At 41.9% G+C, this 26,862-nt stretch overlaps 1 protein-coding gene across 1 annotated transcript in view; it reads right to left on the reverse strand.

Moving 5' to 3' along the window:
• The window catches only part of LOC124798746 (O-acyltransferase like protein-like), a 188,073-nt gene that overhangs the window by 75,808 nt on the left and 85,403 nt on the right, over positions 1 to 26,862 (reverse strand). Inside the window, exon 5 of the mRNA XM_047262274.1 lies at positions 15,658 to 15,826. Coding sequence (XP_047118230.1) covers positions 15,658 to 15,826 — 169 coding nt within the window. The remainder of the gene's footprint in view (positions 1 to 15,657; positions 15,827 to 26,862) is intronic.

Below are 26,862 nucleotides of genomic sequence, written 5' to 3' on the forward strand. Positions count from 1 at the left end.
ATTCTTGCTGTGCGATTTTACACTTTCCGTCAATCTCATTTTTTAGAGTTCTATATTTCTTACTTCACTTCCTGGATTTTTATATTTTTTACTTTCGTTAGCTAAATTCAGTGTCTTGTGCGCTATGCTAGGGGTTCCCTCAAAGCTAACCATTTGTCTTCTGTTGTATCTCTTTCCCTGATTCAGTCAATCGTTGTCTAACGCTCCCTTTGAAACTGTCAACAACACGGTTTTCTTTCTGTTTATCCAGATATCAGTTTCTTAATTTCCTTCCGTTCTGTTAATTCTGTAGTTTTAATCTGCAGTTCGTAGCCATTAAATTATGTTTGGAGTCTATGTATCACCAATGAAAAAGTTTGTTGTTTAAAATGTTTTCTTTGTCTCTGTATTACTACTACATAATCTATGCGAAACCTTGCAGCGTCTCCATGTGTGTTGTACATGTACAAGCTTATTTAATGGTTGCTGAACCAACTGTTTGCAACAATTAAACTGAGCTATGTGCGAAATTCTAGCAGACGGCTTCCTCTTTCATTACTTTCTTTCAGTCTATTTTCTAATAACATCAAAAGTTCAAAAGTCAAAAGTCTGACAGATAGCCATAAGGCATTTAAAAGGATATTAAAAGAATTTCTTAATGGCAACTCCTTCTACTCATTAGATGAATTTTTGGATATAGTAAGTGGGTAATTTCCCCAACACCCACAAAAAATTAAAAATATTCAGTGTCATGTAATATTTTGTGTAATGTAATATCTTGTATAGATACCTTTTATTAACCTGACATGTTCCACATCATTACGAAGTGTTGTATTCATGGTCTATGGAACAAGTACTAATTTAATCTAATCTAATCTTATTTTTCCCTCTCGTCCTTTTCCTACTACCGAATACTAGTCCACCATCACAATTAAATTAGCGTATCCCTGAAGTAAGTGAAGAGTTTCTCGTATCTCATCCAGCGTTCTTTCAATTTCTTCATCATTTGTGTAGCTAGTAGGCACATAAGCTTGAACAGCGGTGGCAGGTGTTGGCTTCTTGTCTGTCTTGGTTACAATAGTGCGTTCTTTGTTCTGTCCATAGTAGTTCACCCGCGTTTCTATTCTATTATTCATTATTACTTCTGCATTATTCCTATTTGATTTCGTGTTGATAGTCTTGTTCTCTCCTGACCAGAAGTCCTGCTGTTCCTATCACTGTTCTTCAGTAATTCCCACTAAACCTAACATCAACATATTCAACAGGCTTGTTTTTGATTTTTGTTTGTTTTTTTGTTTGTTAGATCCGTTAATTGGGGAGGTAGGTTAGAGAATTAAAAAAAAAAATATCAACCCGCAGACCACTAATTTTGGTTTTCCTGACGACAACATCCTCCTGAGAAGTCCTTGTCTGGATCTCTCAATAGAGGACTACTTTACCTCCGGAACATTTTACTCAAGAGAATATAATTATAATTAAACCGTGCAATGCAGCTGTGTATACTCGGAAAATATAATGGATTTAGTTTCTCTATGCTTTCAGTCGTTCGCAGTATCAGCATACTGATGGTCTGAAGATAAGTGACATTGTCCTAAACTGGTCGTCTTGAAGTACAAAACCTGAACGACAGACAGAAAAAAGCCTATTTTGTACTGTAGTGGAAATCAGTGTAAAGATAGGGTTCCACGAAAGTAATAATACAATTTCTGAAGCATACGTGTGTCGAATTTGCTATGGGTGTTGTTGATACAGATAAGACATACACAATCATCGGATTTATATAGTTTCTTTGATATCACGAGTAACAAAGTAAAGCTTCTGCATTTCCTGGATTGAATCGTTATGAAGGTACTCACTGTCCTGTTGTGTTATTGCACTGTCGGTACTTTGTCCAATCTCCGTTCTTCCCAACTACCTCAAAAATTCGCTTTTGTTAGGGTTAGTCATTCTTCCAGTGAAACTGTCACTCGCTCTTCTCGTATCACTCTTATCAGCTCACATACGGCCAGAAAGCGCCTTCCATTGCGATAAACACTCCTTGCAAATATTCCCGTAAGGTTTTCTACGGGGTTCAAACTCCAGCTAAGTGCAAGCGAGGGCAAAACATCGACATCTTTATCTTCAAGCCACTTTTATTTCTTGTAGCAGAAACATTTACAGATGCATTATATTGTTGTTCGTCTTCGTACATTCTAATCAGTTCTGTTTCCATCATCTCTGTGTACATGTTAAAGTTCATTCTAGTGTCCATCCAAGGAATGCCTGACTTACCTTTAGCGCAGAAGGCTGCCCAAATGGTAACACTTTAACCATTATAATTTCTGCTCAATCTTACCATTAGCTCTGTTCTCAGATCACGCCAATAATATTGAAATCCATCCTTCTCATCTAAATTAAACTTCTTCTCATCACTGAAGATCACTTTATCCCTTTCTGAAGACTATTACATATGTTTTTCAGTAAATTCCAATACAGCCTGTTTATGTTTGGGTGTTAAGAGTAGGATTCTGAAGTCGTTTCTTGAATGAAATACAGGGTGACAATTATTGAACTATACGAAAAACGTAAATTGGTTACAAACTACGGCGTGCACACACTTTATTCAACATGTAAACATCACTACAGATATTCGGATTTAGGTTATGATACGTTCGATATGCCTGCTATCAAATGGTTCAAATGGCGCTGAGCACTATGGGACTTAACATCTATGGTCATCAGTCCCCTAGAACTTAGAACTACTTAAACCTAACTAACCTAAGGACAGCACACAACACCCAGTCATCACGAGGCAGATAAAATCCCTGACCCCGCCGGGAATCGAACCCGGGAACCCGGTGTGGGGAGCGAGAATGCTACCGCACGACCACGAGCTGCGGACTGCCTGCTATCATTTGCGATGATGTGGCACAGACGAATAGCACAATTCTGCACGACCCACTGAAGTGTTGGCACATCGATGATGTCGATGACCTCATGAATGGCTGTTTTCAGCAATGGTTTTGAGGTCATTACCGTACACCTTGTCTTTAATATAGCCCCACGAAAAGGAGTCGCATGTTTTCAGATCCGGAGAATATGGTGGCCAATCGATGCCCAGAATGTGGTCCCCTAAGTGGTTCTCCAGGACGTCAACAGCTCGCCTCAGGAATCGGGAATGGCAGAACACAATATTGCAAATACTGCAGACTCAGGTTTTGGGTTCCCACCGTTTTCTCAAATGAGTCAAGACACATTTTCCACTTGTCAAAATGTGAATGTTGCCGGTGCAACTTCACTGCCGAAAAGCACTGAGGAACATGTTTCAGACCCCAGTGCATTGTTATTACAATTAATGCAACAAATGGGACAAAAGCTTGAAAAGTTAGACACAATGGAACAACATCAGAGACAAACACAGCAACAGTTAGACACAATGGAACAAAATCAGAGACAAACACAGCAAAAGCTTCAAAAGTTAGACACAGTGGAACAAAATCAGAGACAAACACAGCAAAAGCTTCAAAAGTTGGACACAGTGGAACAAAATCTTAAAAAGTTAGACTCATTGGAACAAACACTTGAACAAACACGTGAAGATTTAACTACTGAGTTACATAACATTGAATCGAAATGTCAAAAAGTCTGTAATGACGTAAAAACACAAATTTGTGAGCATTTTCAACCTATTTTTTCGTGGCATGAAAATGCATTACAGAATCACGAAGCAGCCATAAAAGAACTGCAAATTATTGTTCATGAAAATCATGAGACCTTGCAAGCTAAATTTGACTCAGTTGCATCTACCGATTCGGTTACGCAACTTGCAAAAACTCAGGAAAACTTTAAGGACACAGTAGATACTCTGAAACTTGGTTCAGAAAAACACACTGAAGAAATAAGGACACTATCGGAGAAAGTAGCCGAACTTTCGGATCAGGTCACTAACTTATCTACAAAGGTAGATGATGATCTGAATGACACAAGACCCGTAGCCTTCACTGACACAGAAGAGTATGAACAAATAAGAAAATTCAAACAAAATCAGAATCAAATTAATACACAACACCAAAGAGAAATCCGGGAAGTACAAGATCAGCTGACACAGGTAATACAAGAATTACGTATTTCAGAGGACACTGGCGCTCCAACACGGGAAGAGGGACTTAGAAACACGGAAAAGCCGCAAAATAATAACACAGGGCATTTCGGAAGTTATGAAAGAAATTGGCAATGTGCACCGAATTTTGAGATGGAACGGCCGACACAACCTAACAATGACCGATATGCGACTCGCCGACATGATGATTTTGACTATAAGCTGTTCATTACTACACGTAAATTCAAAACATTTAAGAATTCTGCCAACGACATTCATCCACAAGCATGGCTCCATCAATTCTCTCATTGTTTTCCTCCCAACTGGTCGTTGGAACACAGATTAGAATTTATGTGTGGCTACTTAGAGAATGAACCAGCTGTAAGAATGCGATCGGTCATTCACGATTGCCACAGTGAAGGAGAATTTTACCATGCCTTCCTCTCAGCATATTGGTCTCAAGCCACACAAGACCGAGTAAAACATGGTATCATAATGATGAAACATTTCGAACAATCTGAATTCTCCAGTCTTGTGAAATATTTTGAAGACATGTTGCACAAGAATCAGTACCTGTCAAACCCATACAGCCCCTCAGAACTCATCCGCATTTGCTTAATCAAATTACCTGATCATTTACGGCATATTATTTTAGCAGGACGTTGCAAAGACGACATTGAAGCTTTTCAGGGACTGTTACAAGAACTAGAAATTGACACTGATAATCGCGGAATGCAAAAACAAGGACACAACAATTACAGGTCACATCCGTCACAATTCCGTGATGACAGAAACAATAACCAGACACGACTGGTCTATTCTTACAACGCAAATCGTGACCAAAATAGACACCACCCGTACGACAACCGTTGGCAGAGTAGTAATAATTACAGGGAAAGATCACCTCTCTGCGGTAGTGACTATCACAGAGACAATCAGAGAAACAGACAATATGGGAACCAAAATAATTATTATCAAGGGAGACAGAATAACTTCAGACGCAACAGTTCAGCGCGCAGTTACGATTCAGGGAGAAATTCTCCACCACTTAACCGACAAGAAAGAAACTACAGGAACTACCGACATGACGACAGACGATGTGATCGTAACGACAGACCTGAATTGCATCAGAACTGGCGGGATTCAAACAGAGCAGGGCCCTCTCGAGGAGGTGAATTTGTAGAAGTTAGGTCTCCAAATCCCAATAACGACGCGCCAACAAAGAGACAATAGGCAATTACTCACACCGCTGGCAGCCACAAAATGTTCTTATGACACTAACGACGCAGCTGCCGTAGCTAGTAATTACGTAAAAATGGAAGACATTAGGGACATCTTACTCCAGGAACACGACGTAAAACATAACAACATTGCATATCCTGTGATTCACATTACTGTAAATGACGTAAAATTTATGGCAGTACTTGACTCTGGCAGTCCCATTTCAGTAATCAGTGAAACAGCCTTTAGCAAATGCAACAAATCGAACGATTGTCCCACACTTCCGTTACATAAGATTAAATTACAAGGTGCAATCTTTGGAAAAAGTGTAGATGTACGCCAACAAACCAATTTAGAATTCTTTTGTCAAAGCCACAGCTTCTCTATGAACTTTCTCATTGTTCCATTATTGTCGACGGAAATTATATTGGGAGTAGACTTTCTGAATGAATACAAAGCAATCTTAAACTTTCACGATGCTGAAATAAGTTTAGAGAAAGAAGGTAAGTCAATAGCTTTGAAATTTGAAGATTGGCTCTCAAACCATGACGAGGAAATTAATCGGCTTTACCTTATGTTAGACAACAGTTCGGACTTTTCTACGGGACTTGACACTAACAATCACTCTGCAAGTACTGACAGGGATGATATCGACGGCGCATTTGACACTAATAAGTTAATTCAGAATAAAATTCAAACAATTGAGAATTGTAATGACACTGATAGGCAGGACCTTTTTGAGATTTTACAAGCACATTCCACAGTTTTTACTCATAAAACAGGAACAATCAAGGGATTTCAATACCAATTTATTGTTCGTGAGCATACTAAATTTTGTGTTAGACCATACGTAATTCCGGCGCATTATAGGGACCGTGTTAGAACAGAAATACAATCTATGCTTAATGAGGGCATTATTGAGCCTGCAGTAAGCTCATACAACAATCCATTACATGTTGTTGAGAAGAAAAATGGATCGATCAGGCTTGTCTTAGATTCGAGACAAATCAATACGATCATTATTCCTGAAACAGACAGGCCGCAAACGTTAGAAGAACTTCTTCAAAATTTTAATGGTGTAAAAGTGTTGTCTTCCATTGATCTCAGATCCAGCTTTTATCAGATCGAACTTCATCCAGAATGTAGAAAATACACAGCTTTCCTTTGTTTCGGCGTTTGTTATCAGTTTCGGAAACTTCCTTTTGGTTTGAACATTTCTTCGGCAGCATTCATTCGTGGGTTAAATTCCATATTACCTGAGTTATTAAAACGTCACATCACCTTATATGTGGACGATATTCTGATAGCAGAAGCTTCATGGGAACAACATAATCGCATCCTCAACAGTTTGTTACGTATTTTTGCAGAATCTGGAATTACAGTTAACTTGGAAAAGTCTGAATTCGGTAGGACAAAGGTGAATTTTTTGGGACATATTATTTCTTCTGAAGGGATTCAGCCGGATCCTGAAAAGTTAGAAGCAATCAGAGCCATTCCAGTGCCATCCACAAAAAGACAAGTCCGCAGTTTTCTAGGTCTCGTAAATTTTTACCGTCGTTTTCTGAATATGCAAATCCTTGTTACACCAAAACTTTGTTCTCTCACTGGAAAAAATACTATTTGGAACTGGGACGAACAAGCACAGTTGGAATTCAATTCTTTGAAAGAAGCGTTACTTCACGCGCCAATCTTAGCTCATCCAGATCTGTCACAAGATTTCTGCCTTAGCACGGATTCTTCTAAAGTCGGTCTTGGTGCCCATTTATTTCAAGAAGCCATAGAAAATGGCACTACCATTCAGAAAACCATTGCTTTTGCTAGCCGAGTGCTAACAAACTCTGAAAAAAATTATTCCGTTACTGAATTAGAAGCTTTAGCTATCGTTTGGGCATTTAACAAATTCCGTTTCTTTCTTTCTGGTAAGCACGTAAAAGTATACAGTGATCATCGTGCATTACAATTTCTTATGTCTTCAAAATTAAATCATGACAGGTTAAAACGTTGGGCATTGTTTCTGCAAGAATTCCGCTTCACAATAGTCTACATTCCCGGCAAGGAGAACATTGTTGCGGACGCACTGTCACGCGCACCGGCTGGGCTTGAGAAAAGTACCACAGAAGGCAACCTCGAGAAAAATTTCAGTATTCTTTACATTCAGAAAGTCGCCTTTGAAAACTTCATCACCACATCTTTAAAGGACATTGCTCATGAACAAGATAAAGATCCGATTTGGAAAGACATCAAGAGCAAATGGCATGAAAAGACACACACACAGATTCGGCATTATTATCTGGTTAGAAACAACATACTGTTCAAACGCTGCACTGTTGATGACAAGCTATGGGTACTTTGCATTCCTGACGATTTTGTTAATAAGCTCATTTGGTACATTCATTTCAGCTACGCACATTTTGGTCCACGAAAATGTTATCATATTCTTCGAACGACTTGTTATTTTAACAATATGGAAAAGAGAATTCGAAGAGTCTTGTCTATTTGTAAACTTTGTCAAAAGGCGAAACCATCTACTGTCTCACATCGTGCTCCGTTGTTTCCTATCATTCCTTCTAAATTAAAAGAATTTGCTGCTGTTGATCTCTTGGGACCGCTTGTCAGAACATCTAATGGATTTTCGTACGTTCTAGTCGCTGTTGAACTTACTTCAAAATTTGTTTCTTTCACACCGTTACGTAAAGCCACTGGACGGTCTGTATCCAACGCCTTTGTAAAAAATTTCTTACGTGAAGTTGGCCACGTTGCTAAAGTCATTTCAGATAACGGATCGCAATTTAAATCTGCTATTTGGTCACGCATGCTTCGCAACCATAAAATCAAACCTGTTTTTATTTCATTGTACTCACCACATTGTAACCCCTCCGAACGGATTATGAAAGAAATCAATAAGCTTTGCAGGCTTTATTGTCACAGAAAGCATCAGCATTGGGACAGATATTTACACTTATTTCAAAACGTGCTGAATGAAATGCCTCATGATTCCACTGCTTTACCACCTACTCTTGTACTGAAGAATGAAGAACCACCAAACAGAATCAGAGAGCTTGTACCTTTCCCAAATACACGTAAACTTCGACACAAAGACATAATTGATTTGGCTCTTAAAAATATAAAATCTGCAGCAGACAAAAGGAGAAAACTACACGGTAAAGCAAATGCAAAAAAATTGTATATTGGTCAGAAAGTTCTCATTAAAGCTCATTCATTGTCACATAAGAAGAAACACTTGAGTCACAAATTCTTTCTAGTTTACAATGGACCATACAGAATCCGACGTATACCACATGATAATTGCGTTGAAGTTGAAACTCTGCGTACTAGGAAGAGTAAAGGTTTACACCACATTTAACATGTAAAACCATTTATTGAAAGATAATCTGCTTTTTAACTTTGTCTTTGCCATAAAACTTTTCACTTCACATTTCTAGTATGCTTTGTCAGACTTAAGAAACTGTTAACATGCAACAATGTTTGAAGTTAAATATCCAGTCTAGAACCTAGGGAACATTTTTAAACAGAAATTACGAATGCATTGTTATAGTGAACAGACGGCACAGTGTTGTATTTGTACATTCTTGCTTGTTAGTTGCACGATTACGTAACGACTATCAGGCTTACATACTTAGGACACATACTGGTACTGCTAATGAGATTTTAATGCAACATTTTGGTTTACTTGAAAATACATTCTGGGTTTAATGTACTTTCTGTGAGATACCAGACGACACAGTGGTTAGTTTAAGTGACAACTACACGGTTTTATCACGACGCTTCTAATGAGTGACAATTTACAATGTTGCTTTTGTAGTGTTTCTGTTTTATTTCTGCACAGTTTTTCTGTTTTATTCTGCAAAGTAAAACATGTTTTAGTAGTAACTTTTGTGGTATAGCTACAATGAGATTGCCTTTTCCGTAGCACAACAATACGTTACAGCACAGTACTTTCTTCATCATGGCAATAAGCGTAATAACTAAGATATCTATACATAAAGCATTTCACTTTTGTTTATCATGAGGTAAGTACATTGACTTCTGCAGAACTTAGCTTTCGGAGGACGATAAGTACGACACTTCCACAGAATTATCTTACAGCAAGACGCACATTTAGCGCTACAGGACACGCATTTGAGTGATTAATTTTGTACTTAAAACATTTATTTTTAAAGATATTTGAAGTACAATGATACAAAGGTTTTCAGTGATACATTTCATTTCATTGCTGTAATCTGTAACACCTGAGGGTATAATTACATTAATCCTCAGGGGGGTATACGCCTACTTTGTGTACCATGTGTGTGGCAACCACAAGGAACCCTCGCTAATATGGTATTTGCTTATACAACTTTACAAATCGGTACCATATTTCTCTAACACAGAATTACACAGCTATCTGATCATTTAACTGAGAGATAAACATTTTTTTATTACATCAGTGACAGATGTTTACGCAATTACACAGTTGGATAACTTCACACTTATGAAATTGTATTTTGTCTGTACTGTGTGAACTGTTCATATTTTTTCGGGCCCATTGTGATACTATGAGAGCTTTGAATGATGTATTTGGTATGGGATCATGATTTTTAAAGTACGTTTGAGGCAGATGACACTTTTGGCATGAGCAGAGAATTTTTTTAGGTTTTGACATTATTGCAGAAAGCTACGACGTTTTTGAGATTTGACTGAGGTGTTATGATGTTATTTTTTACGACGACAAAGTGTATTATGCTGCTGAGGTACGTTTATGATTAATAAGCTGGTGCTATATGAGGAATTTGGTTATGCTATGTATTTATTATGATGAAATATTGAAGTGTCGTCGCAAGATTGACGTGTCGACGAATATATATATGTGTAATAAGGTAAGGAGTAATGAATAGTGATTAGGGACTCTGACTTATGGAAAAGGATGTTGGAAACCAAGAATCATACTTCAGAATTATGAAATGTGTGTACATGTGTGAATCATGTGTGAATGTATCACAATGCTGGCGAAAATTTTTTGGACACTGTTATATCAATAGCATTTTGTTTCTACACATTTGCAACGCAAATTCTTGACCTGTGAAACATTTTATATGAGACTGTCACTGTAGCGGAAACTGCTGTCGTAAATATTTCCGTAAGAAAGTTAAGTGACCACCTGCACGTAATGCGTCGCGGGCACCCACCTGGGCGACAGCCGCCCGAAAAAAAAGCCATTAGCCTTTCAGCGGCACAGGTAAAAAAAAAAAAAGGGGGGGCCATTATACTCGCTATTGACATTTCCTTGTCGAAAGCATACTGTGGAGCTCGTAATTTATGATATTTACTGAAATGCTTATGAATTGATGGGAAATATTCTTACATCTGCAAACCCGATAATGACAAGTGTCTTTCTACGAGAGTTGAGAGTTACTGACTTACGAAATGCCACATGTCTATTGAATGATATTTGTATGCTTTGGTTTGCGTAATTGCTTATTTCATTTGACATCTGTTTTCCAGCTGTGTTGCAGCATTGGTTTCATAAAATAAAATTAAATGCATTTGCTAATGTGAACACTTTCTGTCAACAGATCTATTAAATAATAATTTTGTGATCCACATTCTTCAAAAAAGGTGCACTTGGAAAGGAAAGAACAATGAGAAGGGACTAGTAACAGTAACTGCATACATAATATTCTTTTCAAGTACATGGTAATATTTCTTTTACAATAAGTTGTTGTGGTGCACCACTTTAATTACTTAGACATTAAGATGTGATTATACATTTCCCTTATCTGCATTGTAATCTTTACTGTAATATTTTTTCTGCTTGAGTTATGTCATGTTTAGATATAAGCTGCTGTTTGCCAGGCATAGTGCTACTGAACTTTAATTTGTGTTACTCTGCTAAGCCAGATTTATTTTTTTGTTTGCTGCGCATTGCCTCATATTAGTTGTAATGTTGAATTGCTTGGTAATTTAGATTTACTGTAGCTTGCTTTGCGATTTTCCATTTTTTTTCATTGCTGTTTATATTAATTGTTTTATGTGCTGCTGCATTGCCTCGTCCCTTAGTTTAGCATCTGAGCTCAGTAGATTTAAGTTAGCTTAAGAGGGGTAGACTATATAAGAAACTGACTATGGAGAGTAGGTAAAGAATGCGTTGCGAAGTTATATGAAACAGACTTGGGCCAAAATGAGTATTGTGCACTGAGAAATAATTATATTGAAAAAAATATGAATAGAATACAGAAAGCAGGTATAGATAGGACTTTTTGGGAATAATGTTGAATGAAGGGAGATCTCCAAGAAGTAAAGAAAGTTTTGTTTGCAAAATACTGCAGTACAACAAACCCTGTCCTTTCCTTTTGTATTATCCCACTATATGTTTGTGTACCCTTGTGTATTTGTTTTCTTCCTGTCTCTGTGTAGTTTCATAGAATTTTTTCTTCTTTTAATATTAAGCTACATTCACTATGATGAGGAATACTGTTATCCTCGAATATAATTGGCATTAATAATATGTTATTTACCTTATAAATATGCTTACACATTATTTATTCTGTTTTGTTTTAATGCTCATGTGTGAAGTTGATGTTTCGAAAGTGATTCTGATCTTTTATTTTTGTACTCATGTCATAATTCCTGTAACACTGATGTATATGTTCATTTCTATTCTTTTGTAAAGCCTGTACTACAGATGTTATCTGTATTATTATGTTCTTTAATGATGTATTTTGTACCTTTGTTATTGTATTTTTATGTTACCAAATTGTAATTGTTACCAGTTCTTCAAATTAAGTAACATTTCACTGCACACGTTTCTGTTGGTCATAGTACATGGACAATATGTGAGAAGTAGGGACTGATAGTGTTTGCACGTGTGTTAATGATTCAGCAAGGGACTGGATAACAGCATTGCTGGATCTAAGGACAATTCCAGAAACTTTGTGAGTGCACAAGTGGTGGTTTATGGACTTGCTATATTGTCCGCAAGACTCTTCGATGGTGATTGTGCACCTGCACATTTGCAACAGATGGCTGCTGGCTGTCTCTACCAGGACTACAGTGGGTCTGCATCTTTGATGGCCCACCAATTGCTACAAGGACTGCAGTGGGTCTGCACTTCTGGTGGCCCACCAGTACCGTAATTTCTACCAGGACTACAGTGGGTCTGCTCTGTGATGACCTAACTACCAATATTCTTCAAAACGTCGACTGACTCTGCTGTGGGTTTACTCTGTTGTGGCCCATTACCTGTCTGCATGTCGAGGCAGCACTGTCTTTCCGTTGGAAGGACAACACTACTTCTTCAAGACTGCATGGAAATCCACTACGTCTGTGTGCATTGTCTTTTACTGGTCAGACTTTGAGAAAAACACTGCAATTTTACTGTGACGAATGATGAGGACTGTCTTTATGGACTGTGAGAAAATTTTAGCTTTTGACCAACATTGTATCAATAAGTGTGTGCCTTTGATTTCTTTGTTATTGTAATTGTGAAAAAAATTTTAACAAATATGTATTGGCCAGTGCCCAGAAAAACGTGTAAAATTTTTTTTGGGTAGCATGGGGGCTATGTAAGTAGGCTGTTTAGGTTTTCTTTATTGGTAACGCCACCTCTGTATGAAAATCACTGGCTGTGCTGTGTGCAGTCTGTGGCTGCTTTGCATTGTTGTAATACTCGCCATTGTAGTGTTAGGCAGCTGGCTGTGAACAGCGCGTAGCGTTGCGCAGTTGGAGGTGAGCCGCCAGCAGTGGTGGATGTGGGGAGAGAGATGGCGGAGATTTGTAATTTGTCATGAACTGCTATATTTATATATGATGATATCAAGGTAAATACATTGTTTGTTCTCTACTAATATCTTTCATTTGCTAACTATCCCTATCAGTAGTTAGTGCCTTCCATAGTTTGAATCTTTTATTTAGCTGGCAGTAGTGGCGCTCGCTGTATTGCAGTAGCTTGAGCAGCGAAGATTTTTGTGAGGTAAGTGATTTGTGAAAGGTATAGTTTAATGTTAGTCAGGGCATTCTTTAGTAGGGAATTTTGAAAGTCAGATTGCGTTGCGCTAAAAACATTGTGTGTCAGTATAAGCACAGTCTTGTATAAATTGTTCAAAGGGGACGTTTCAAAGTGCAACCCTTCTGCAAATTTTGCAAAAACAGACATAATGTCTTATGGGATAACATCAATCAGTGATTTTATAATGTTACTTTAAATCCGTCTTGATTGCAAATTTTTTTTTATTATTCATATGACCGGTTTCGGTTCATTCAGAACCATTTTCAGATCTGATATTTAAGTTACAGGAGTAACCCGTCCAATTCTCCTGTAACTTAAATATCAGATCTGAAGATGGTTCTGATTGAACCGAAACCGGTCATATGAATAATAAAAAAAATTTGCAATCAAGACGGATTTAAAGTAACATTACTTCTGCAAATTGCTGCTGATTTCAATGCTGGGTCATCAACGTCAGCGTGCGAACCATTCAACGAAACATCATCGGTATGCGCTTTCGGAGCCGAAGGCCCAATCGTGTACCTGTGATGATTGCATGACACAAAGCTTTACGCTTCGCCTGGGCCCATCAGCACCCAAATTGGACTGTAGTTTGGAAACATGCTGTCTCGTCGAACGAGCCTCGTTTCAAATTGTATCGAGCGGATGGACGTGTACGCGTATGGAGACAACCTGGTGAATCCGTGGATCCTGCATGTCAGCAGGGGACTGTTAAAGCTGGAGGGGACTCTGTAATGTTGTGAGGCACGTGCAGTTGGGGTGATACGGGACCCCTGATACGTCCAGATACGACTCTGACAGGTGACCGGTACGTAAGCGCCCTGGTATCCTGTCTGATCACCTGCATCCATTCATGTCCATTGTGCATTGTAACGGACTTGGGCAACTCCAGCAGGACAACCCCACACGTCCAGAATTGCACCAGGGTTGCTCCAGGAACACATCTATGAGTTTAAATAGTTTCGCTAGCCACAAAACTCCCCAGAAATGAACATTATTGAGCATATCTGATATGCCTTGCAACGTGCTGTTCACAAGAGATCTCCACCCGTTGGTACTCTTACGGATATATGGACAACCCTGCAGGATTCATGGTGACAGTTCCCTCCAGCACTACCTCAGACACTAGTCGAGTCCATGCCACGTCGTGTTGCAGCCCTACACGATATTGAGCAGGTGTACCCAGTTTCTACATCTACATCTACATTCATACTAGGCAAGCCACCTGGCGGTGTGTGGCGGAGGGTACCTTGGGTACATCTATCGGTTGTCCCTTCTATTCCAGTCTGGTAATGTTCGTGGAAAGAAAGATTATCGGTATTCCTCTGTGTGAGCTCTAATCTCTCTGATTTTATCCTCATGGTCTCTTCGCGAGATAAACGTAGGAGGGAGTAATATACTGCTTGACTCCTCGGTGAAGGTATGTTCTCGAAACTTCAACAAAAGCCCGTACGGAGTTACTGAGCGTCTCTCTTGCAGAGTCTTCCACTGAAGTTTATCTATCATCTCCGTAATGCTTTCGCGATTACTAAATGATCCTGTAACGAAGCGCGCTGTTCTCCGTTGGATCTTCTCCATCTCTTCTATCAACCCTATGTGGTACGGATCCCATACCGGTGAGCAGAATTCAAGCAGTGGGCAAACAAGTGTACTGTAACCTACTTCCTTTGTTTTCGGATTGCATTTCCTTAGGATTCTCCTAATGAATCTGTCTGGCTTCTGCTTTACGGACGATTAATTTTATATGGTCATTCCATTTTAGATCACTCCTAATGCGTACTCCCAGATAATTTATGGAATTAACTGCTTCCAGTTGCTGACCTGCTATATTGTAGCTAAATGATAAAGGATCTTTCTTTCTATGTATTCGCAGCACATTACACTTGTCTACATTGAGATTCAATTACCATTCCCTGCACCATGCGTCAATTCGTTGCAGATCCTCCTGCATTTCAGGACAATTTTCCATTGTTACAACCTCTCGATATACTACACCATCATCTGCAAAAAGCCTCAGTGAACTTCCGATGTTATCGACAAGGTCATTTACGTATATTGTGAATAGCAACGGTCCTACGACACTCCCCTGCGGCACGCCTGAAATCATTCTTACTTCGGAAGACTTCTCACCGTTGAGAATGACATGCTGCGTTCTGTTATCTAGGAACTCTTCAATCCAATCACACAATTGGTCTGATAGTTCCAACCGACAATTTAAATTTTCTTGCGAATATCCATATTTTTATACTGATTTCCACCACTGTAAAAATAAGGCTCTCAGACAAATGTGGTCCAGGTTTGGTAGCCCATCTAATAAATCGAAACAGCCCGTACTTCAGTATCTGTACATGTGATAGGCAGGCAGCCGACTCACGATCTCCTCGGTGGCGACGTAGTTGTTGAGGAAGAGCAGGTTGAGGTACCAGTGGCGGCGGCACCAGTCCGCCTGCGGCCCGATGGTCTGCCGCCACAGGGGGCCCGCCCCCGCACGCTCCAGCAGCGTCGCGTACACCGCCACCACCGCCACGTACGCCGGCACCAGCCTGTGCGGTACCAACACGAAGTGATCTCAGATATGAACAAGGTACATGACTGTAGTGCTGTGGATCTGTGAAAATCGTGGCAGCACCGTACATATAGGTTGTGTTGTTGTTTGGTGCCTCGCGTTGGAACGACTGATTACCTTTATAAATATACAGGGCGAGTCACTAACTATTGTCACCTAGAATAACTCCGAAAGTATAGTAGCTGAAAAGTTTGTGGGACAAATGTTGCATGGAACAACGGAGGCCATAATATGACGTTGGTGTTTGTTGCTAGGTGGGGTCGCGTCAGAGATATGAAGGTCAGCTTTGGTTTTTTTTTAAATGGGATGATATACTTTGGTGCTTATTTTCTGATAGCGACTTCGAGATGAATCTAATGATGTGTAACAGTAAGGTCTTTGAAGGTCAACGAAGGTCAAAAAGGTCTGTAAATACAGAAGGTGTTCGAAGTGATGACCATTGGTATCAATGCAGTGCTGCAATCTTCTTATCATGGATTGAGTGGTATTCCTTATCACTTCGGCATTTATCGAAGCACATGCTCTGACAATTCTCTTTTGCATATCTTCAGGTGTACTTGGAACGTCTTTATAAACAATGTCTTTTACAAATCCCCACAAGAAAAAATCCAGAGGCGTCAAGTCTGGCGATCGAGCCGGCCACGACACATCACCTCCGCGTCCAATCCAACAATTTGGGAATTATAATTGCGTACTTCCGCGGCCGGAGTCGGTCGAAATAAAAGTTTTCTGGGTATGGTACCGCCTCATAATGCAAAAAACTACTGCTGCTGGAGAAAAAGCAAAGTTTCAGCCACGGTTGCAGCGGCCTTCTTCTGGGTCTAATGGTGCGTTCTAGCTATGGAGTGTCCTTTTATATTTTGTTGCTACTGTTCACTGCACACGCCATTACGTCATAATTTTAAAAAGGTAGTTAGTTTCATTGGTCGCTTAAGGAAGAAGGAAAGGGAACTTTATTTTAATAGGTTATTGCGGTGGACGGAGAACGTGACCTCTGTTGTCTGTTGGCTCCTGTGTTGTGTACCACGATTGGTGGTCACCGTCGAATGAGAAGTTTGCTGCTGTTTACCAACTGCTGGACGTCGGCCGCGCGGCGGCAGTTACTCGCCGGTAGTGCTCGTGCCTCGTGTTGACAGTGCGGTCGGTCTGTTGGGCTCTGATTGCTGGCAGCCAAGATGGGGCAAGCCTGAGTCCATCCTCCCTGTTCATGTTGTTAGGGTGTTTAAGTATTTCGATGGCCTCTCTGATTTTGCGTTTCGTCATAATTGGCTGCTTGGCCAACATACAGGCTTCGCCGAATTTTATTTCTTTTCCGCAGTCTTGCTGATGTTCTGCCACTGCGGATTTGTTGTGTTGCCCTAGACGAATATAGCGCTCGTGTTCCCGAATGCACGTTGCTATTGACCTACCAGTCTCGCCGATTTATGCCTCTCCACATTCGCATTCCACCTTGTAAACGCCTGCAGTGTGTAATGCATCCACCTTGTCCTTAGTGGAGCCTAGCACGTCCTGGATCCTGCGACCACTATAGAAGACAGGCTGCACCCCAACGCGGCGAAGATGTTTGCCTATTCGGTTTCTGGTGTGCAACTTGCCGCAGCCAACATGAATTTTAAATTGCCCAATGATACATGTTATGCAAATTAACATTTCCATGGTTCGTGAATGTAGCCTCGTCAGTAAATGAAATCAAATTAATAAATGTGTCATCCCTCTGAATCTGAAGTTCAATCCATCCGCAGAATTGCGTACTAGTTAATTCTTCGTGGAGACTGATATGGCAAGGATCATATTTATGGCGACGCAGAACACGAACAACACTACTCTGGCTCATGCCATATTCCCTTGAGATTTGACGCGAACTAACACAAGGATCTGGAACCACAGTGGCAAGAGTTCCAATTTCCGTTTCCCCGTTAGTAAATTTCCTTTGCCGAGTTGTTTCCGATGCGTTAAAGATCCAGTTGTTCTCAATTTATCATTCACATATTTAAATGTACGACGTGTAAGTACGTTGAGGATATCTTTCAGCGTATAAGTCTCTGGCTCTCACTGAATTTCGTTGGCATTCTCCGTAAATGAGAAGCATATCGACTTGTTCTTCAAAGGAATACGTCATTCACGTTCGCTTGATTCGACGATACTAGTCTTACGGTTCCTATTAGTGTTGTATTGCGAAACCGTCGAACGGTTTTTACATGTCAATGGCACGTTAGATGGATACGCCGTATTCGGTGAATATTTACTATTTGCATGATATACGAGAGAGAATTGTCAGAGCATGTGTATCGATAACTGCCGATGTGATAAGGAATACCTCTCAATCCGTGATAAGAAGATTGCAGCGCTGCATTGATACCACAGGTCGCCACTTCGGGCACCTTCTGTAAATGGACGTTCATGCCGCCTTTGTGACCGTCGTTGACCTTCAAAGACCTTACTGTTACACATCATTGGATTCGTATCGATAGCCGCTATCAGAAAATAAGTACCACATTATAGCATCCCATTAAAAAAAAAAACAACAACAAAGTTGACATTCATATCTCCGAAGCGATTCCACCTAGTAACAAAATACCAACGTCATATTATGGCCCCCATTGTCCCATGCCACACTTGTCCCACGAACTTTTCAGCTCCTATCATACTTCCAGAATTATTCTTGGTGACAATAGTTAGTGACTCACCCTGTATAATAGTGAAGTATTGTCAAACTTACGGTTGTAGACAACTCCAGAGGAAACGAAGTGAAGTTCATTTTCATACGCAAATTACATTTTTATTTAGATTTCAGAACTATACTGACGGGGAAAAAAATCACAACACCAAAAACTAATTAATGTAGAGTGATGAAGTTTCGGGAATACGTTTGTCTAGGTAACATATTTCAGTCTACATCTACGTGGATACTCTGCAAAGGACATCTAAGTGCCTGGCAGAGGGTTCATCGAACCACCATCACAATAATTCTCTTTTATTCCAATCTCGTACAGCGTGCAGGAAAAAACGAACACCTGTGCCTTTCCGTGCGAGCTCTGATTTCCCTTATTTTATTTTGGTAATCGTTTCTCCCTATGAAGGTCGGCGTCAACAAAATAGTTTCGCATTCGGAGGGGAAAGTTGGTGATTGAAATTTGGTGTAAAGATTCCGCCGAAACCAAAAACGCCTTTGTTTTAATTATCTCCACCCCAAATCCTGTATCATTTCAGTGACACTCTCTCCCCTATTTCGTAATAATACAAAACGTGCTGCCTTCTTTGAACTTTTTCGATTTACTCCGTCAACCCTTTATGATAAGGATCCCACACCGCGCAGCAGTATTCTAAACAGAGGATGGACAAGCGTAGTGTAGGCAGTCTCAAAGTATATCTGTTACATTTTCTAACTGTCCTGCCAATAAAATGCAGTCTTTGCTAAAAATTCCACACGACATTTTCTTTGTGTCCCTACCAGTTTACGTTGTTTGTATCTGTAATTCGTAGTTGAATTTATGGCCTTTACATTTGATTGATTTATCGTGTAGCCGAAGTTCAACGGATTCCTTTTAGCACTCATGTGGATGACCTGACACTGTTCGTTATTTAGGGTCAATTGCCAATTTTTGCACCATATACATATGTTTTCTAAATCGTTTTGCAATTTGATTTGATCTTCTGATGACTTTACTAGTCGATAAACGACAGCATCATCTGCAAACACCCAGCTCAGATTGTTTCCTAAATCGTTTAGATAGATAAGGAAAGTCGATGACTTTCCTTCAGTTACTACAGGAAATCACGAATCCAGTCACATAACTGAGACAATATACCATATGCACGCGATTTCACTACAACTCCCTTGGAAATTTACAGATACGGAATCAATTTGATATCCCTTGTCAGTAGCACTCAACACTTCGTGTGAGTAAAGACCTAGTTGCGTATCACAAGAACGATGTTTTCTAAGTCCTTATTGAGTGTGTGTCAATAGACCGTTTTCTTCGAAGTATTTCATAATGTTCGAACACAATATATGTTCCAAAATCCTGCTGCATATCGACGTTAACTATATGGGCCTGTAATTTAGTGGATTACTCTTACCACCTTTTTTGAATATTGGTGTGACCTGTGCAACTTTCCAGTCTTTGCGTACGGATCAGTGATTAACATTGCAAGATCACAGGTTAATACAAGCGCGAAACAAGCCTTTGCAAATGTGGACTGCTGCTACATTAGTAGCAGGTTTATCCGCCAGAATGCTGAATGCAAGCATGCAGACGTTCATGCATTGTGCTACACAGTTGCCGAATGTCAGTTTGAGGCATGGAGTTCCACGCCTGTTGCACTTGAGCTGTCATCACAGGGACGGATAAAGCTGTTTGTGGATGACACTGGCGTTGTCGTCCGATGTTGTCTCGTATGTCCTCGACTGGTGCCAGATCTGGTAACTGGGCAGGCCAAGGCAACATGTCGACACTCTGTAGAGCATGTTCCGAGTTACAACAGCGGTACGTGGTCGAGCGTTATCCTGTTGGAAAACACCCTCTGGAATGCTGTTCAGGAATGGCAGCACAACAAGTCGAATCACCTGACACTCACAACTTTGCAGTCATAGAGGGTGCGATAACCCCGAAAGTGCTCCCGCTGTTATACAAAATCGCACCCCAGACAGTAAGTCGAGGTGGAGTTGCAGTGCGTGTAGCACACACGCTGGATGATTGCAGGCCCGAGGTAGAGCCCTCTTTCACCAAAAAATACGAGAGCTCCATCCTGTCCCCCAATGAGATCTCACTTGAATCCATTGAAGTCGCAAATGGCGGTGGTTTGAGGTCAGTTGAATGCATGCTAACGTCTGGCTCGGAGCTTGAAGTAACCTATTCATATCAATTTGTTATGTCGCTGTAGTGCCAACCACTGCCCAGATTGTTGCTGCAGATACGGTACGATGCCACAGTGTCAAACGCCAAATGCGGTGGTCTCCCCTCTCGGTAGTGCAATCTGGCCGTTTGGAGGCCGTACATTCCCATGACCATCGCTGCCAGCAGTCGCGTACAATGGCCACATTCCTGCCAAGTCTTCTTCTTCTTTTACTTGTGCCTTTATCCGGCAGCGATCGCAGGGTCGGCATGGCTACAATCGAATTTTGCATGGTTAGTTTAAGGGAGTGGCCGGATGCACTTCCTGCCGCCACCCCATACCCCCCGAGACGGAAACCGTGTACCCCAGCTGTCTGCGTCTAGTGTAAACCATTAAATAGTGCGAACGTGTTTCAAATGTCTGCGAGTCGTGTAATTGAGGCGGGACCTGGGGAACAGCCCGGTATTCACCTAGGGGGATGTGGAAAACCGCCAAAAACCATATCCAGGCTGGTCGGTTCACCAGCCCTCGTCGTTAATCCGCCAGGCGGATTCGACCCGGGTCTGGGCGCCTACCCGAGTCCAGGAAGTAGCGCATTAGCGCTCTCGGCTAACCTGGCGGGTCCCATTCTTGCTCAGTCTCCTTCAAACTCAGTGAGGTGCTAATGCTGGCGTCGTTATCGCCTTAAAGGCATTGTTGGCTAACATCAACTCATCACTTCCATTCTCAAAGGTAACTAACGCTCGCGACCGTTACAGCGTGTATTTGAATCAAACCTGATTTGCTTCCCCATGGTGGCGCTACTAGCGCCACGCTTACGCGAAATTTTAATAGACATCTTCTTTCAGATGTAGAAACACGCTTCTTGGTGTGTAACTCTTTTTCGTCAATGCATTTTGTTTTCCTTGACAACTTTTTATAATCTGCCTGTATTATTTTCCTTATGAGTTCCTGCATTTCAGTGTAATATGATTATCCTGCTCCAGGTGAGCATGATATAACAGACTTTTACGAGTTTTATCCTGTCCTTGATCTGGTTGATATATTTTCATTAAGTTGTTCTCCCTGTTTCCTTTTAGAACACGAGCCATTTACTATGCTCATATCTTTCATTTAATTTCTTTTATTTCGACTACCGTTTCTCTTAAGCACGCTTTAATATAACATGAGTGAGAGTGATGGAGGCATCCAATAATCTCTACATTTCGCTGTAAATGATTTGATTATGAGTGTTGTGCATATTGTGTAATCGATTCCATTGAGGGTTATTGTCTGCTTCGTATATTTAGTATCTAAACGTCAATGGTATTGCACATTGATTTTACTGGATCTCTTCTTCAATTTTTTTCTCTGATCTTTGTTTTATCTCTTCAGGTGCTCCTGATTGTACTAATAAAGGATTACGCCACAGCTGCTGCGCCTACCGACTTTCGGTTATGTCGCACAACCTTATCTTGGTGTTGCGATTTTTTTTGTCAGTGTAGTATATCTACCGCGTTGTATTTAATGAATAAATTGCACTACTGTAGACGGTACTTCCCTTATTCAATTCTACATCTGCCTCTTGTTTGTGCCGGAAATTTTAAAATTATGGGTGCAAGCAATTCAGAGAGATAAATAGTCCCCTACTGCGTACAGCACAATATGCAGCCGGCACTTAGCGGAAAACTGCTACCAAGCAAGACCAGGAGCTTTAATAAGATTGTTAAAAGATGATCCCGTCCTATCGTTTTTGGCATTCCTAGGTATCTGCAGAAAAAGCTGGTCGCAAGGAGACAATTGGTTCAAAAACAGCCTGTTACTAGTCAAGTATGTTAAAATGTTACAAGCATTTAAGTTGTAATTGTATCAACAAAATAATTGTTAACAGCATTTGTCATTGAAGTATTTATTGAGAACATACTTAAGAAGCTGTTATAATTATGAACTACTGTGTGGGCAAAATTGAAATGATCACTTTCTTGCAGAATGTACACTCCTGGAAATTGAAATAAGAACACCGTGAATTCATTGTCTCAGGAAGGGGAAACTTTATTGACACATTCCTGGGGTCAGATACATCACATGATCACACTGACAGAACCACAGGCACATAGACACAGGCAACAGAGCATGCACAATGTCGGCACTAGTACAGTGTATATCCACCTTTCGCAGCAATGCAGGCTGCTATTCTCCCATGGAGACGATCGTAGAGATGCTGGATGTAGTCCTGTGGAACGGCTTGCCATGCCATTTCCACCTGGCGCCTCAGCTGGACCAGCGTTCGTGCTGGACGTGCAGACCGCGTGAGACGACGCTTCATCCAGTCCCAAACATGCTCAATGGGGGACAGATCCGGAGATCTTGCTGGCCAGGGTAGTTGACTTACACCTTCTAGAGCACGTTGGGTGGCACGGGATATATGCGGACGTGCATTGTCCTGTTGGAACAGCAAGTTCCCTTGCCGGTCTGGGAATGGTAGAACTATGGGTTCGATGACGGTTTGGATGTACCGTGCACTATTCAGTGTCCCCTCGACGATCACCAGTGGTGTACGGCCAGTGTAGGAGATCGCTCCCCACACCATGATGCCGGGTGTTGGCCCTGTGTGCCTCGGTCGTATGCAGTCCTGATTGTGGCGCTTACCTGCACGGCGCCAAACACGCATACGACCATCATTGGCACCAAGGCAGAAGCGACTCTCATCGCTGAAGACGACACGTCTCCATTCGTCCCTCCATTCACGCCTGTCGCTACACCACTGGAGGCGGGCTGCACGATGTTGGGGCGTGAGCGGAAGACGGCCTAACGGTGTGCGGGACCGTAGCCCAGCTTCATGGAGACGGTTGCGAATGGTCCTCGCCGATACCCCAGGAGCAACAGTGTCCCTAATTTGCTGGGAAGTGGCGGTGCGGTCCCATACGGCACTGCGTAGGATCCTACGGTCTTGGCGTGCATCCGTGCGTCGCTGCGGTCCGGTCCCAGGTCGACGGGCACGTGCACCTTCCGCCGACCACTGGCGACAACATCGATGTACTGTGGAGACCTCACGCCCCACGTGTTGAGCAATTCGGCGGTACGTCCACCCGGCCTCCCGCATGCCCACTATACGCCCTCGCTCTTAGTCCGTCAACTGCACATACGGTTCACGTCCACGCTGTCGCGGCATGCTACCAGTGTTAAAGACTGCGATGGAGCTCCGTATGCCACGGCAAACTGGCTGACACTGACGGCGGCGGTGCACAAATGCTGCGCAGCTAGCGCCATTCGACGGCCAACACCGCGGTTCCTAGTGTGTCCGCTGTGCCGTGCGTGTGATCATTGCTTGTACAGCCTTTCGCAGTGTCCGGAGCAAGTATGGTGGGTCTGACACACCGGTGTCAATGTGTTCTTTTTTCCATTTCCAGGAGTGTATATCAGGCGGATATCCATTTGATAAAGTTTCTTGAAGCACTTGACGAAAACTAAGGAACACAGACAACGCTACTTTCAGCAACAAAAATAAATTTGCGTAAGAAAATAAGATTTCAAATGGCTGTCACCCGAAGAATCAAAAATGTCTCAACGACGACCGAACTGACCTATGAACATAACAAAAAAGAATATCATAATACCGATGTGGAGAATCATTTGAAATTTAATGTTATTGTTAACCGGTTGACGAAATGTGTGTAACAAACAAGACAGAAGGTAATTTGATACCATGAAACAGTATGCTCTGACGTCATATCTAACGCTACATTAATGTTCGCCTAAAGCTTACATATATTTAAGATCATTATTTTGTGTGGGCCACAAAACTGAATGAGATATTGGACTTAGATCAAGAGCTAACTCGAAAATTGTAACTAGCAAAGTCCATGGAAAAAACTGTTCTATGCGACAGAAGCTAACAAAAATAATTTTCTTTTCAAATGTGTTGTAAAAAGAAAAATGAATGTTGAATTGAATATTGTTTACTTTTAAATTTTGTTCATCCTTTTCCACAAAAACAGTTACAGCAAACGATTAGAAATTTCCGAATGTTAAATTCTTTGTGAGCACATTATGTATTTTATTTCGAATAAAGGTTTTCTAGCTTGTAATGTGACATCTGATAAATGTTACAACTAAGTCACAAAAAAGTTATGTCTTCCAGGAATTTTCACTTTGCAGTTTTTTAGATAATGAAGAGGTCAGTGTGCAGAAAGTATTTGTGAATGTATGCTTTCCCGGCGTATACAGCTGGCGAAGAGTTCTCGGGCTTCCAGCCGGGTAGCGATGTCTTCAAACTGCGACGTTTCGACGAGTGACATACTCATCATCTTCTGGCGAAGTGCCGAGACTTTGCGGATGCCGGTCCCTTTATACCTGCGGTGTGCCCCCACCACCTGGCCGCGGGAGGCTGGGTCCAGTGGAGCCTGCGGGCGGGGTGGAGGGGGAAGCGGGTGCGCCGTTCGTGTCTCCGTCAGAGCATTCTGATCGCGTCTCGTGAGCTGGACGGTTCTTGGTGCGTTCCTGGCGTACTGCGGCTAATGCTGGATTCCAGGCCGCGCTCAGTTGATAGCCCTCGTCCCTGTTCACAAGATTCTCGTGGACCCGTATTTCTATTGATTCTTTAATGACGCTATCCCAATAGCTCCCGGCTCGGCACAGCACCCTGGTGTTTTCGAAATCAAAGGTGTGGTTTTCTTTGATGCTATGTTCAGCTATAGCAGATTTCTCTGTCTGTCCAAGTCGAACATGCCTGATGTGTTCCTCGCACCTTTTAGAGATGCAGCGCTGCGTTTGACCAATGCATTGCACACCACATTCGCAGGCAACGCTGTATATACCAGGTGTGTTTAGTTTGAGTGGGTCTTTAGCTGAGCCCAGCAGCTCTTTCGTCTTCGGCGGTGGTCGGAAGACGGTATTTATGTTCGATTTTCTTAATAGCCTCCCGATTTTGGCTGATGTGGGCCCCAAATATGGAAGAAAGGCGAGTCTCTTGTTAACTTCCTCTTCCTCTTCCTGAAATTTGTCAGCCTGTCTCCTCTTGAAGGCCCTGCCAATCTGTGTTTCACTGTACCCGTTTTTCCGAAATACCTCTCTTAGGTGGTGTAATTCTTCTGAGAGGCTTTCTTTGTCACAAATGACGTGCGCCCTATGTACCAAGGTGGTCAGTACTGACTGGCGTTGCGCCGGATGGTGGCAGCTGGTTGCATGGAGGTACAGGTCTGTATGCGTCTTTTTTCTATATACTGAATAGCCCAGCGTGCCATCCGTTTTCTTCCTGATCAGTATGAGTACAGATAGAGAAATCTGCTATAGCTGAACATAGCATCAAAGAAAACCACACCTTTGATTTCGAAAACACCAGAGTGCTGTGCCGAGCCGGGAGCTATTGGGATAGCGTCATTAAAGAATCAATAGAAATACGGGTCCACGAGAATCTTGTGAACAGGGACGAAGGCTATCAACTGAGCGCGGCCTGGAATCCAGCATTAGCCGCAGTACGCCAGGAACGCACCAAGAACCGTCCAGCTCACGAGACGCGATCAGAATGCTCTGACGGAGACACGAACGGCGCACCCGCTTCCCCCTCCACCCCCCCCCGCAGGCTCCGCTGGACCCAGCCTCCCGCGGCCAGGTGGTGGGGGCACACCGCAGGTATAAAGGGACCGGCAGCCGCAAAGTCTCGATACTTCGCCAGAAGATGATGAGTATGTCACTCGCCGAAACGTCGCAGTTTGAAGACATCGCCACCCGGCTGGAAGCCCGAGAACTCTTCGCCAGCAGAAAGTATTTATTTATCAATAGCACTTTACAACTAGAGGGTTTCAGAGGAAGCTTAGGGAACGGTTGACAAGAACAGGGGTCAGGAATACAGTAGAAAAAGAATGGGTAGGGTTGAGAGATGAAATAGTAAAGGCGGCAGAGGGTCAAGTAGGTAAAAAGCGAGGGCTAGGTGTGGTGTCACCGCCAGACACCACACTTGCTAGGTGGTAGCCTTTAAATCGGCCGCGGTCCGCTAGTATACGACGGACCCGCGTGTCGCCACTATCAGTGATTGCAGACCGAGCGCCACCACACGGCATGTCTAGAGAGACTTACTAGCACTCGCCCAGTTGTACAGCTGCCGTTGCTAGGAAAGGTTCACTGACAAATACGCTCTCATTTGCCGAGACGATAGTTAGCATAGCCTTCAGCTAAGTCAATTGCTACGACCTAGCAAGG

This window comes from Schistocerca piceifrons, chromosome 5 (assembly GCF_021461385.2).
Source record: "Schistocerca piceifrons isolate TAMUIC-IGC-003096 chromosome 5, iqSchPice1.1, whole genome shotgun sequence".
Classification (NCBI taxonomy): Eukaryota; Metazoa; Arthropoda; class Insecta; order Orthoptera; family Acrididae; genus Schistocerca; species Schistocerca piceifrons.